At 34.4% G+C, this 14,182-nt stretch overlaps 1 protein-coding gene across 1 annotated transcript in view; it reads left to right on the forward strand.

The window, feature by feature from the left end:
- LOC120346250 (cadherin EGF LAG seven-pass G-type receptor 2-like) overlaps positions 1-12,926 on the forward strand; it is a 40,063-nt gene extending 27,137 nt beyond the window's left edge. The window contains exons 19-35 of the mRNA XM_078110117.1: positions 206-367; positions 745-1,007; positions 1,445-1,617; positions 2,468-2,731; positions 3,842-4,025; positions 4,703-4,855; positions 5,963-6,091; positions 6,625-6,811; positions 7,286-7,431; positions 7,573-7,706; positions 8,265-8,494; positions 8,895-9,020; positions 9,540-9,650; positions 9,852-10,086; positions 10,557-10,796; positions 10,884-10,994; positions 11,544-12,926. Coding sequence (XP_077966243.1) covers positions 206-367; positions 745-1,007; positions 1,445-1,617; positions 2,468-2,731; positions 3,842-4,025; positions 4,703-4,855; positions 5,963-6,091; positions 6,625-6,811; positions 7,286-7,431; positions 7,573-7,706; positions 8,265-8,494; positions 8,895-9,020; positions 9,540-9,650; positions 9,852-10,086; positions 10,557-10,796; positions 10,884-10,994; positions 11,544-11,629 — 2,934 coding nt within the window. The 3' untranslated portion in view covers positions 11,630-12,926. The remainder of the gene's footprint in view (positions 1-205; positions 368-744; positions 1,008-1,444; positions 1,618-2,467; positions 2,732-3,841; positions 4,026-4,702; positions 4,856-5,962; positions 6,092-6,624; positions 6,812-7,285; positions 7,432-7,572; positions 7,707-8,264; positions 8,495-8,894; positions 9,021-9,539; positions 9,651-9,851; positions 10,087-10,556; positions 10,797-10,883; positions 10,995-11,543) is intronic.
- The last annotated feature ends 1,256 nt before the right edge of the window (positions 12,927-14,182 follow it).

The following is a 14,182-nucleotide window of genomic DNA, read 5'->3' on the forward strand; positions in this document are numbered from 1 at the left end:
GTTTGCTGTATACTTTGCGATTGAAAAATTAGGCCAACGGTTAACGTTATTGAACGGTTAACGAAATTAGGAATTCCAGATTTTAAAACATTTTTAGGAAATATTCGTATAGATGAGTATTCGGCTTCTGTTTCATTTCAAATGAATTCTTTGTTTTGTTGTTAATTGATGTTTTATGGAAATTTTTTTTTTTCTTTTTTTACAGAAAAACCACTATTTCAGTTCCAGAAAGAATATGTGTCTTCCATGTAATTGTTATCATGTTGGTTCCATCGGTTTGAACTGCACTGATGAAATTGGTCAGTGCAAATGTAAAACTGGTGTAGTGGGAAAACAATGCAATAAGTGCTCGAGCAAATTTGCTGAGGTATGATAAGTACAAGGTTATGTTTTTATCAGGATAGGATAGGATTTACATATTTATCTGCTGGAGAAGAAGCCGATAAGGCAGTTTAATCACATGGCAAACCACGGTCTCTCGTCTAGTTACCAGTCCAGGTCGGATGTGGGATTAGTTAGCCAGGTATTTATTTTAGGTAGCATGGACTTGATGGTAGAGGAAGTCGTAACCGACCAAGGGCTACGTGAACCACCCTACGGCAGCAAGTAGTCAGCAATCATCCCTGCATGGGATTCCAAACGCAGGGTAATCAGAGATGCGGTTGCGAATGTATTCCTAACGTTTTCCGCCGAGCCATTTTTCAAAGAAATTTGAATATTTACCATGTTTTCCATTTTTCCTAGGTAACGGACATTGGATGCAATATATTGTATAATGAATGTCCACAAGTAATCGAAGATGGCATTATGTGGCGACGTGAAAAATTTGGAATCATTACTCCAGCACGATGCCCTAAAGATGCTAATGGTATAGCAACGAGATTTTGCACAAAAGAGGATGGATGGTTGAAGCCCATGATGGGAAATTGTACAAGTCTGCCGTACTTTGATTTGAAAAAAGATTTGCAGAATTTGTTGGGAAATCCAGAATATATCAATGAGCATAGGTAGTTTCTGTTAACGATATACTTGTTTAAAATAGATTTATATTACTGAATATTTGCTATGCTAGCCGTGCTTTATAACCTTAACATGATGGAGCTGTTTGATTAGGTATTCTAGTACTCATTCCCCCAATCCCTTTTTATTTATTTTTATTCTTATGTGGCGTTTTCATCACTCCGCTCCGAACATGAGCTACTGTTATGTAAAGAAATGCTTTTTTTAAATGATCCAAATCTTGTCTACTCAATTTATTATACCCACGTTGAGGTGGGGGGCTTGAGATTTGTGAACATGAGGTCTTTAACTTGCGACACCTGTACAGTAAGGTCCTATGCTGAGATGTAAAATATTTGACAAAAAGCTTTTTCTGGAAATGGAGCTTTTGACACCTTTAGAAAATGATTGTTTCCTTATCACGCTTTTGAATTGTATTTTGCAGTGTACGAGCTTCTTTGGACGCAGCACGTCGATTGCACAGTGCTTCTATCAGTACTGATAAGTTATATCAAGGAGATGTTTTGATGTCTTATAAGATGATCAATAAATTATTATCAATGCAAAAATCTCTCAATGGATTTGATTTGACGGCATCAAGAGGAACTGATTTCAATGGTAAATATAGTCCATGCTAACATTTTTGAGTGCATAATGATATGTCATGCTATTGTTTTGCGTTAACTTTCACTGACTGATTATTGGATGCTTAGTGTGGAAGTATGGGTTGTTTTGTTGAATTTGTGTTGTTATTAGGAGAAAAATCTTGATATAATAAACAATCAATTTCAATTTTTTGGTACTTAAAGATGGAAGCAGTTACAAGAATGCTATTACAGTATTCCTATTTTTTCTTGTGGAATTTGATAATTCACCAAAAGTATTGCGGTTTCATTTTATTTGAAGGGGAACACTTTTTTATTCTGTATTTCCTGACTGCCTCCATAGTGCTTGTCCGCTGATCTTTTCTGCTAACCTTGTGCTCTCATGCTCTGCATACTGATGCATGAGCTTCGTGTTTATATATTCAAGCATTGCTTGCACACACTGTTATTTCATGGGAATTCTTATCAAAAAGCGTTCGACTTTTATTGGAATAGTCACATCATATTATCGCTGATAGCCAGAGATGGCAAAACAATTTATGTTCAATTCTAAATGATTGACAAATCATTAGATTCTACAGTATTTGCCAAGTGATTAGCATATTATTTCATATGGTTGCAAAATTGTATAGGAAAACATTGTTTAGGAAAAAGTTTTTGGTACTGTAAAAATACCAACATCAATTAGAAAAAATTCAGCATTTTGTATTTTTGTTTATCCCTTCTAATAAGATGATCATCACCTTGATTTTTTAACACTTTAGTCATAGATATATTTTTATTATAAGAAACCTAATCTACCTTATCAAATGTTCGATTGTTGAACTCATTAAATCATCTGTTTCAATTTTTTTTTTTACCAGATTACTTGATTGAAGCCACTTCTCACTCACTTGCGACTGATAATATGCAACATTGGAAGTCACTACAAAATGACGCTCGTCACAAGAATCAAGGACCCGAACTTGTAAACTCTGCATTGCTTTTGCGTAGCTATGAAGAATATGCAGCAACTTTGACTAGAAATATGAAAGGAATATTTTATAAATCAATCGCATCAGAGTCTCAGAATGTTAGATTGCATATTCAATTGGTTTCAAATGAAAAGGAGGAACATATCAATATAGGTAAGGTTTTTTAAATGTTCTTGTAAAAATTCTTGTATTTTCTATGCCAATTTTACGTTCTGGAATCCTCCCAATAAATGAGTCACTGGCCACAGGCATACATTCCTCTGCTGGCCAATGCATCATAGTACACAATGTTCTCATCCTAACTCCAAATGGATTGGTAGTTCGAAAGGCTCATATCAACCCTTCTTTTTCTATCGACCTTTTATACCCCTCCTAAAAAATGTCATAATTCATCCAAGTCATGTTGGAAAGCTTGTTTTCGTCTCTTCACACTAACATTCGCCCGAGACACACAGCGCAAATTCTCCTCATTATATGGCGTCGATAGGGAGAAAGAAATTCAGAAATATTTTTCTAGCTATTAGCGCTTTGGTAAAAACAGGCGAGATTGTAGAAATATAAAATACCATGGTTTTGTCCACTCAGATCGAGCACGAATCATGGTTGAGTGCTTAGGATAATTTAATTTAGTGTGGAATGATTCTGGTCGCAACATAAACCTGAAAATAACACAAGAAAGCAATGCTCAAATATATGGACACGTTAACCAGAGCGAAGCAGTCTTTACCATTGACGCTACGGGTACCCTCAAAAAATTTCCGAGTTTTGCGTAGCAAGAATTTACAGAATCAAACTGGACAGTCAGTGTTCCCATAGATGAAATATTACAGCAAAATTTTGGACGAAATATCAGATTTCATACGAAAATTAGAAATATATAAAAGTAATTGTCTTCTGGCGGAAAAATCAATCTTTAATCACTGAAAATTTCAAAGCAATTGGTCAAACGATCGTTATGTCCACTAACTTGTCCAATAATATTGCCACAATATGACAAAGGATGACAGGTTTCCCAATATGTTTGTCTATCAGAGAAGAAGGGTTAAATGATCGCTTGTTACTTTTCCAACAGCTTCTCAATCCCTTTTAAATTGTTTGCTGCCTGAAAAAAGCCAAGTGCCATTTTTTGTCATTTGTTAACAGAAGAGCAAACTATACCCACATACTTCAAGTGAACATAACCATCGGCATCATTTGTGAAATGATCATACTTGATTTCCTCATGATCAACAAATTTAAATACTGATACATTTTTTAATACAGGTTCTAGTTCCAACTCAACTGGAAGTGGACGATTTATCAGTGTGGTGTTACTCCCGTATGATAATGAACATGATGTCTCTATTCCTGACATGGGAACAGTGGGAGTCATTGAATTCTCAACACTGGGACCAGTGCTGCCAATGCAATTTCATGATAGTAGATTGGAAATGAGGATTCCTCAAAAGTATGTTGCATGTGTTTATTGTGTGGAAAGTAAAAATGTCTATAGTTTTGTTGTTCTATAATTATCTTTTTGAATTACTTTATAATATATATCAATATATAAAGTTGTTGTGCTATAAATCATGACATATGCCTATAAAAACCCTTTTATGAATATCATCATATTGTATTTTATGTGGTTTGATTCATGTAACCCAGTGGTTTTCAAACATTATGCACTTCTGGGCCAAATATAAACATTTTCGGTAGCGTGTGCGCCACATCAAATACCACCCGTAAACAGTTGATACCCTGAACTTCAAATTATGACACACCTGCGATTTCTATTTAGGTGGTAATTACAACTAACGAAAATTACTACAAAACAAACATCATAAAACAGCCATTGTTATAACATATTATGTCTATATGCAGATAATAATAAATTTATGAGCATCTTTTGTTTAATGCATTAATAGTAAAGTCGTTCGAAGGCCAAAAAAAATTTGTTCATTGGCCCACAAGCCGCAGTTTGCCAACTACTGATGCCCCAATGGTTATGACTCATTAAGTGGTCAAAATGTAATAATTGTTCAGTAAACAGTACATTTTCATTGTTCTTGTTCAAATTATGATTTTCCAACAATATTATGATATGCCATACTGATAGTAATATTATGATATCTTTCGTTTTTTCAGGGCATTTATCAACAGTGCTGTTGTGACTATTGTTACTCACAGTAGAGTGAATCAAACATCGAGATCAAACAAGAAAATTGTTGAAATAACTTTTCCATTATTAAGAAAAGATGGCAGCGATCCACAATGTGTGTTCTGGAATATGACATCAAGGTATTAACTGATGTATATTTGTCACAAGTTGCTTGATACCAATGTTTTGGAAAAAGCCATAGATAAATAACCATCTGTTATTTGGAGAACTGATATGTTTTACATATGGATGTTAGTTTTCGTCTGCAAATATCTCAAGAGTCTTTCTTGTTTATCTTTTTTGCTCTATAGAGCATGGGTTTTCAATCAGGGTTCCGTCAGTACAGTCCATGAGATGCTCAAGTTTACATGTGTATATTGTTTAAATATGATCAAATATGGGGTGTTCATAAAGTCTCAAAATTTTTTTAAAATTGCAAAGGGAATTTATCGATACCGTGTATTGTTTTGGACCTCACAATGTAATAAATGAGGTGAAAATACTTATCAATTACTGATTAAAAAACAACAAACCTGGTTAAGATATATTGAGAACTGACTTCATAACATAATTGAAATAGTAAAGGGACTTCATGGACACTCTGTACATTTGAGGTTTCCCACTATTAATAAACTTGCTACACTTTAAAGGCCATTTTGTTGTGCCGATATTAATTAGGTTTGCATTCATATAAACATTTTAGTTTTATTTTATAATAATCAAATGGTGTTTTTGCATAACACAAACTATCGTGCAGGGGTTCCTCGAGTCTCTAGAACTGATAAGGGCAAACTACGGCCTGCGGGCCTAATCCCGCCCCGTGGGTAATTCAATCTGGCCCGCCTGATGCTGACACAACCAAACTAAAACCAAATTTTGATGTTTTAGCTTAAAAATAGCTCAAGGAATTGGTTGAGATTGCAATTAAATTTAGTTTTGGCACCAGGCTTATTGTTTTCCATTTTTTGCTTTTGTAACACTGTAAATATTGTTCATAGAATGTAACTTTATGTCAAACGTCCGACAGTCTAGGTGGGCAAAATTTTTGTCCTCTGGTCCAAAAAACGTGCCCATCCCTGCTCTAGAATATTTTATCGGAGTTCCGCTCCGCCAAAAAGGTTGAAAACCACTGTTCCAGAGTATTTGTCAGATAAATTATATATTTTAATGAATCTGTTACTATAATATGTATAGTAATAAAATGAATTTTGGATATTAAGTTAACTTTTTTTTGTATTCATATCTAGAAATGGAATGGGCGTTGGAGGTTGGTCGCAGAAAGGATGCACAACATATAAAGAAAACAAAACACATGTCACATGTGCATGCTCTCACCTTACAAGCTTTGCCATTGTGTCTGATGAAGAAGTCGTTAGGTATGTGGAATTATTCATGCTCTCTAGCTGCTGATGTGGGCAATAACAACATACCGGTGGCCAATTTTAGTATTTTAATTTCCACTGGTGTACCCGTTGCAACATTCAGAATACTAGAGTGTATATTAGGCATCTTATGGTCTAAATCAGGGTTGTGCAACCTTGAATACAGGAGGGCCACATTCAAATACTTGGGAGAAACCACGGGCTGTACCTTTATTAATACTCTTTGAAGTAGTTGCAAACACAAAAACTTTCGTTATTGGCCTTATGACATGCGTTGTTCGCTTCGCACAAGCTACCATACCATACCAGATTAAACTAAATTAAAAACTTGTTCCACGGATCGCACACAATTCAAAGTTAACATGTCTCAGCAGGCTGCATAATTTTTCCTTGTGGGACGCATTTGGCCCGCAAGCCGCAGGTTGCACACCCCTGATGTAAATAATACCTTCATTCTGAGTCCATTTTCCATTAATCCTTATTGGTGTCCATGTTCGAAATTTTTACATGTCACCCATTTTTTCCAGTGTCATCGATGACCTGCCAGTCAAAATTATACTTTATACAAGTGTCGTCATAATCCTTTCATGTATCATGGTATGCTTGGGATTTTCTTGCTGCCTTGAAGATGTCAAAACAAATCACGCTAAAATTCACAACAACTTTGCAATGTCTGTCTTTTTCTCGGAGCTTTGTTTTGTTATTGGCATAATGGTGAGTAGCATTATTGCGTCAATCTACAACAGCGTTTTTCAAACTTTTTTACCCTGGAACCATTTTTATCTCGCCTCACAGAACACCAAAAAATTAGAAGCTAAAATTAATGGAGGGTATCCTTAAACAATTAGCTTATGGTAAAATTAAAGTTTGCTGTAAACTTCACGTTGACAGTTAACAAATTAGGCTGACGGTTAACGATATTGATTGGTTAACGAAAAGGCTGTGTCTTCCAGGCACGAGGCCTGTTTAGATAGCAAGGCCTGTTCGTGTGTTTGTCATGGTGAGTAATAGTGACGCATTTTTGATCCCTGTTTCATGGAACACTTTGAAGAAGCTCGCGGAACAGCCGTGTTCCACGGAGCACAGTTTGAGAAACGTTGTTCTAGAACATTATTGTACTGTGTCTATTCCAGAATCTAAATTCTGTTATTTTATGAGATGCAATCAAATAATCTTTTCTGTCTTTAGCAAACCTCAAACACCTATGTCTGCATGGCAGTAGCTATTTTCATCCATTTTTTCTTCATGAGTACTTTTGCTTGGGTATTTGTGGAAGGTCTTCATTTGTATAGAATGTTGAAAGAGAAAAGAGACGTTAACCGTGGAAATATGAGGTAAATATTCAGAATTTAACTCTTTCTGATTATTGATGTCAAAATTTGAAATTTGCGGTTGTATCATAATAATGTTTGAGTTACAATTGTTGCCCCATAGTAGCACATCATGTTGACAACCTCATGCTTAATTTATTTCAGAGTGTACTACCTTTTCGGTTGGGGAATACCTGCAATCATAACTGCACTTTCTGTCGGGCTTGATGCCAAAGGATTTGGAAATGCAAATTTCTGTTGGATAACAACTGACCACCTTCTTGTATGGAGTTTCGCAGGTAATATGCCTGCCTACTCTCTTGCTTTTTTTATCAGGTTCACTAATAAAGAGATACTTTCAATAAACTTAAAATAGTTCGCAGCTCTCTATTACCAAACAAACATGATGTTAGATTCTTTAACTCGGAATGGAAATATCATCAGAAATATTGAAAGATACAGGGGTGGGAAAATTAAGGCCTACTAAAGTGTTTCATCTGACCCACTTGTGCCTGCTAAAATTATGACTATAATTTCATGGATTTAGATTTCTGCCTTATCAAATACCTATTGCATTACATTAGTGAAATGAGCAGGCAGGCGATTTTTAGGGACGCCAGTAATTTGTAAATAAACTGTTTTTTATACATGGTTTCATATTGAGTTTTCAACCTCTGGCACAGTAACCGAGTCTTTTATCTGTAAGTGGCCCACTTAGGAAAGTAATCGCCCATCCCTTCTTTTGGGTCTCGTCTGGAGATTATGGGACAAACTTATTTGCAATATCGATTTTTTTGCGCTAGTTAAATTGATCTGTAATCGGTGAAGTTTTTTAAATATATACTTTAAAATCACAGGCCCTTTGCTCTTCTGTGCTATTGTCTACATCCTTCTGTTCTTCATGACGCTGGGACAATATTTCACATCAAAGTTACCGGACAATAAACGAGTTGACACTCGAATGAACCTCCGGGCTTCTTTTGTTCTTCTGCCAGTCGTTGCAGCACTCTGGGCACTAGCTCTTTTTGCAGTTAATGAGAACAAAGATGTTTACTACTACCTGTTCTCCCTAACTAATATTCTATTGGTAAGTGATTTTATTTATGAAAATCAATGTCTTCTGTGTATTAAAATCACATCATTCATTGGTATGGAATATTGCATTGGAAGGACCAAGGACCAAGATAATATTCAATTTTTTTTATCATGGTGAGCGTACAATAGTATGAAACAGTGATCTGTCTAAAAAGATTTTCTATGTCAATTCCGAAGAAGTTTGTTGATTTTGTACAAGTGGACCTGGACCACATTTGAATATTTATAGTAGATTTTCAAATATATGTTGAAATATCAACTCTCTACATGCTGATGTTCCTCATGGTAATAAGAAACAAATGCTGTTGACTGCTTGGTATATCATCCCATTAACATTTTTAAAAATATATTGTGTGAAATCCTGATTATTACCAGTTTCATATTTATCACAGGGAATATTGATATTACTTCTGCACTGCGTTTTCAATAAGGAAATTCGGAATGCATTCCGTAATGTAAAAGAGAGAAGATGGCAACGTGCTGAACTTAACACCACTAAGCAACATTTATTGAAGAATGTATGTAGTTTCTTACTTGTGTGATTGATAATTGCTCTAAACCAGGGGTCGGGAAATTACGGCCTGTGGGTGGATCTGGCCCACCGAGGTGTTTTTCCCAGCCCACTCGTGTCTGCTGAAATGATGACCATAGTTTTTAAGAATATAAATTTCCATTAGATATATCAACGAAAATAAAGTCATAATGAACCCAATTTGAAGCCCAGTCATAATGAACCCAATTAACTTTTGTAAATAAACTGTTTTTAGTCATAGTTTTTCATATTGAGTTTTGAGCTGCCAGTAACCAGGCCTTTTATCTGTAACTCATTCACTTAAAAAAGTAATTGCCCACCCTGGTTCTGAACAATCACTCAAACATAGTAATCTACTTTAGCTAGATATTTTCAGCAAGTTGTTACTTCAAGGTTTTCAAATTTCTGATTTATTTCTTATTAAGTTGTCACATCAGTTTAGACATCATATCCACTTTTCAAAATACGAGAGATACATTTTCATATTTGTTATACTGTGTTTCAGTCTCTCTCTCAAACTCCTGACACAAGTAATGGACGTGGACGAGGCAATATTTATATAAGTGCATCATCAACTAGTACGACTAATACCGCTAACAGAAGGAATAATCATCAGGTATACTTTTGTCAATTTGGAACAATATTTTGCTACAAGCTCAATAGCTGATTGCAATGTAATCAGAATTGGTAGATTTGTTGATGTAAACTATTGATTACTATGTTTGCATTGTTAGTGTTTTTCTTATTCCCTTATCGTGATTATTTTTAAAAAGATTTTCAGTTTTGAATTTTGTATTTTCTTATTTTTTCTTCACAGGACTCATCTATGTTCCACAATATGGGAGATTCAGATCACAGTGATGATTCTGATTCTGATTTATCGAACAGTTCAATATCACTTGCTTCTACACATTCATCAGATGAAGACGAACTGGAAGAGAAACCAACCTATTTAAACGTCAACAACAGCAGTAATTGGCATCATAGAAATGGTCATCTTCCTATCAGAAAATCACAACAAAGAGGATTGGTGGTTCATAGCACTCCTAAAGGTTAGTTGTAATTATTGTAATGTCCTGAATATTCAGTCAATATCATATGATCGCAATATTTTTACATTTTATTATTTTATGGAAAATTTAGTGTTTACTAGTGCAGAGTTTTAAATTATATAGCCTTGCCCTTGTCACACCAATGACACAAACCGTGTTTCCTGGCTATTAGGTCTATCTGTCAAATTAGACGCATAAAAAGATGGTTCTTCCATATAGGCCTATAATAATAAGAGAAGAGTAAATTAAGAAGACTCGTGCAAGAAATAAGCCCGACCCCAGATAAAATAAAATGGTATAGCCGCCTAATAAGATGCCCCCCCCCCCCAAACCCAGGTCAAAAAATTGGGTCCAGAAAAGCTACTTAATAGCCGGGAATTACGGTATTTCCTTTTTCTATTCTAGCATCATAGTTTGTTGTCCATGTCTTTTTTTTTAAAAATGATAAAAAAAATTCAATTTTGCTCTAGTCTCCGAAAAAGATCTAGACAACAACATTCATCCTCCTGCTTACAATGGTGGTAGCGCATCATCAAAAAATGACGGTTACAAAAGCAGTCTTCCAACACTATCGGAAACGAATGAAGAGCATCCACCTCCGATTGAAGAACCTCATTATCTAGCTATAAATAGCTCGAGGAAAGATCAAGGGAAGGAAGAAAAAATTGAAATGATTGAGATGAATAGTACGGATTCATTACCTAAAAAAGGTACACAACCTGAGTTCTTGATTTCTTTTGGTTATTACTTTTATTAATGATTTTGAACCATTTTATAACGAGATCACTTTTTACTAGGTATTTTAAAGAATGGTAGAAGGAGCAAACCACCAACACCGGTCAGAGTTGATAGTTTGCAAAGAACTCATTCTCCGATTGAAAATCACGAGTATGGCTCAGATGAAACTAGTAAGTCATTATTTTTGTTGACAAATGTTAAAATATTTGATAATTTTGTATGATGGGATAAAAATTTTAAATTTTACTTGGCCATCAACTGTGAAATTGGATAGCTAGATTGCAATCTTGTGATTTGGGAATTCAAAATAAATGCATTTGACAAACTATGATATTATTAATAAGTTGAATAAAAATTTAATAATAAGTAAATAACTCAATCGGGCAGAACGTATCAAATCATCAAGGACAGACTGTCCTATTACAGCTGAATGAACAGTATTTATACTAGTGAGGCATGCAATGACATTACAGTCAGTAATAATTACTGTAAACAAAAACATAAGATTCATGGAAAACTATTGAATTATTAATTATGTTTTATGAGTTATTCAAAAAATATATGGATATGTTGATACAGATCTTGATTCATAGTCAATATAGCCGGAAGATTGCGTCCCATCCTCTACCCACTTTACTACTCCATCAAGGGTTGTTGCCATTTCCCAGTTACTGTAATATCTCTTTGATTAATACAATTTATTCTATTGTTTTTACCAGGTTTAATAACAAAGACAAATACTCTTGATAAACTTAAAGTAGTTCGGAGCTCGCCATTACCAAATAATCAAGAACAAATGTTATGAAATAGTTCATTTGGAGAAAAAAAAATCATTCATATTGAAGTGTGAGAAATGTTCTGATGATCGTTCCAGGATGAACGTTCGATGGATCTGTCTGTACTCGCTTGTTAGACGAGTGGCAATAAAAAGTGCGGACAGGCATTGATGAGCTTGCACCTGATTCAGAGAATAGATCAGAGGAATCTATGTTTTTATTTATATTTTCTGTATTTAGTTTTTACTACTACAATATCCTATTATTATTATTACCAATGTGTTTTTGATTTCTCATTTTCTTGCTTCTTATAAGTTTTTTTTTGTTTTGCTTTATTTTCAATTATGACAAAATAATTGTATTTTGCTTCTTGTTTTTTTTGATAATAGTCGAGTTAGGATATTGTATACATCATGCTTGTTTTCTATGGACCAAATGTAGATTTACATTGTTTGTAAACTTTCTATTTGTGTTCAAAAACGTCGGTGAATTTTGGGAATCTATTTTTGCACATTTTTCACTGTGATTGGTAAAACAGGAAAACATATTGTTCATTCAGTGATAAATCAACAAATTCTTCATTGAAATTTCTTTTGACCACATGATGAAATATTGGTTATATCAAAATTGCACTAAATATTAAATCGCTGATAACGGAATGGAATTATTAAACATTTGTTATTCAGCGTTATTCTTTTAATTCAATTATTTTAATGTCTCAAATTTTGAAATAAATTATTCCGAAAATGAAGTTTAATCAATTATTTCTGCTACTGTTATTTCATACATTTCTTTAGCTATTTCCTGACATTCTTTGCTCCTAATTTTCTGAAATGTTAATTTTAATTATTGGTGTGGATCACAATCTAATAGGCCTATTGGTTATTGTTTGTTTTGATTTTCAAAATCTTCCTCCATAATAGAGGTGTTTTTTTACAACAAGGAAAAAGCACCGAAAATTCACATTTTAATATAATAGATACAGGCGCATAGTATTCATTTTTAAAGGCAAAGCTTAAAATTCATATACATAAAACTTAATGTTTCAGTAAAATTTTTCAAATTACTCCAATCTTTAATACTCACTATTGATCATATGGAGGGAAGACACTCTGGACAGAGTTTTTGATGTATTTCCAAACTCCATAAATAAAAATGGGCGGTATGTCTGATGATGTTCTTGAACTTACAACTCTATATCAATTTATTTGAATATATATTTTGTGTACTCGTCGTTTGTTATTAATACTATTTTTCTCTTTTTTATTGTGATGGCGCTTTTCATTTCCATCTCTGCATTTTTAGAATAAAATGAAACTAAATACGCCTCTGGATCATTACTGATCGATCTTAAGATCGGTAAGTATGTTGATAGGTATTTGTCTGTATGTCTGTTAGATGAACGCGATATCTCAAGAAGGCGAGGTTGAATCTGCTCCAAATTTTGCATTTGCATTCATCATATCTCGGACCAGAAGCCTATTGTGTTTGGCGAGTTATTAATTAATTAGTGATGGGACACGCGGTGTCACTATAGAGTCATGAATCGAAACCGCAGTTTCGATCGATAAGCCTTCGGTCTCCGACCGATATTCTCGTTCTCTTGAACAGAAAAAAAAAATATTTCAGGTTACAAGGCTTTTTGCTTAACCAAATTCAAACTAGTTAACTTGCACTTGTTGAGTGTTTCAAATTTGTAAGTATTATTTCAGAATGTACTCGAAAAAGTATCTTATTCGATCTTGGCCTCTCCAGGTTCCAATACATGTTACGTTCCTTTTGGTGTCTCCTTAATGTGGAAGTATGCAAACAGACTTATTTTTCAATCTTAATGCTATTGTTTCAGAATAATAAAAACTTCAAGTGGTGACGACCGCTCTGCACACAGAGGCCTACTTTATTAAACTCTTAAACAACGCGTAATAAAAACGTAAAGCTTTTTGAGTTTACGTTAAAAGTCTTGATATCTATTATCAGCATCGAAAGTAGGAAATCCCGACTCCGAGGAATTGAAGATTTTGACTTTGCGCAGTTTGAAAATACAACTACGAATTATCTCGGGCGCTATTTATCACGACTGAGCAAATAAGTATTCGTTCCCAAAATATTGGGCTAACCAATGAATACAAACATTGAAATGTTGCATTTGGTGATTTCACAGACCAGTTGGTTTGCAACGTAGAAAACGTCAACAATAGAAGGATACAAAAAAGATTGTTGAAACAGAACCATACCCGAAAGATTCTATCGAGAATGCTTTGAAGCTGGTGGTACAATTAGAAAGTCATCGAGATACAGAGAAGTGATTTTCATCATTTTAACTATGACATTCATCGGCGTAGATCAGGCCTGCCCAACCTTTTTCGTCTCGCGGGCCACTTTCACGTGACGAAATCGGTCGCGGGCCGCAAACGTTTGTACCAAACATTAATACCATATAAGTCCTGATTTTGGTTGTAGGTTATTACATAATACATGAAAGGCGAGTTTATTAACATGAAATCAATCAAATTAATAATTGCTTTTTGGTTACTGAGTAGGGCTGGCAAATTATTCGAATATTAGAATAGCGGTTTACTATT

This window comes from Styela clava, chromosome 1, assembly GCF_964204865.1.
Source record: "Styela clava chromosome 1, kaStyClav1.hap1.2, whole genome shotgun sequence".
Classification (NCBI taxonomy): domain Eukaryota; kingdom Metazoa; phylum Chordata; class Ascidiacea; order Stolidobranchia; family Styelidae; genus Styela; species Styela clava.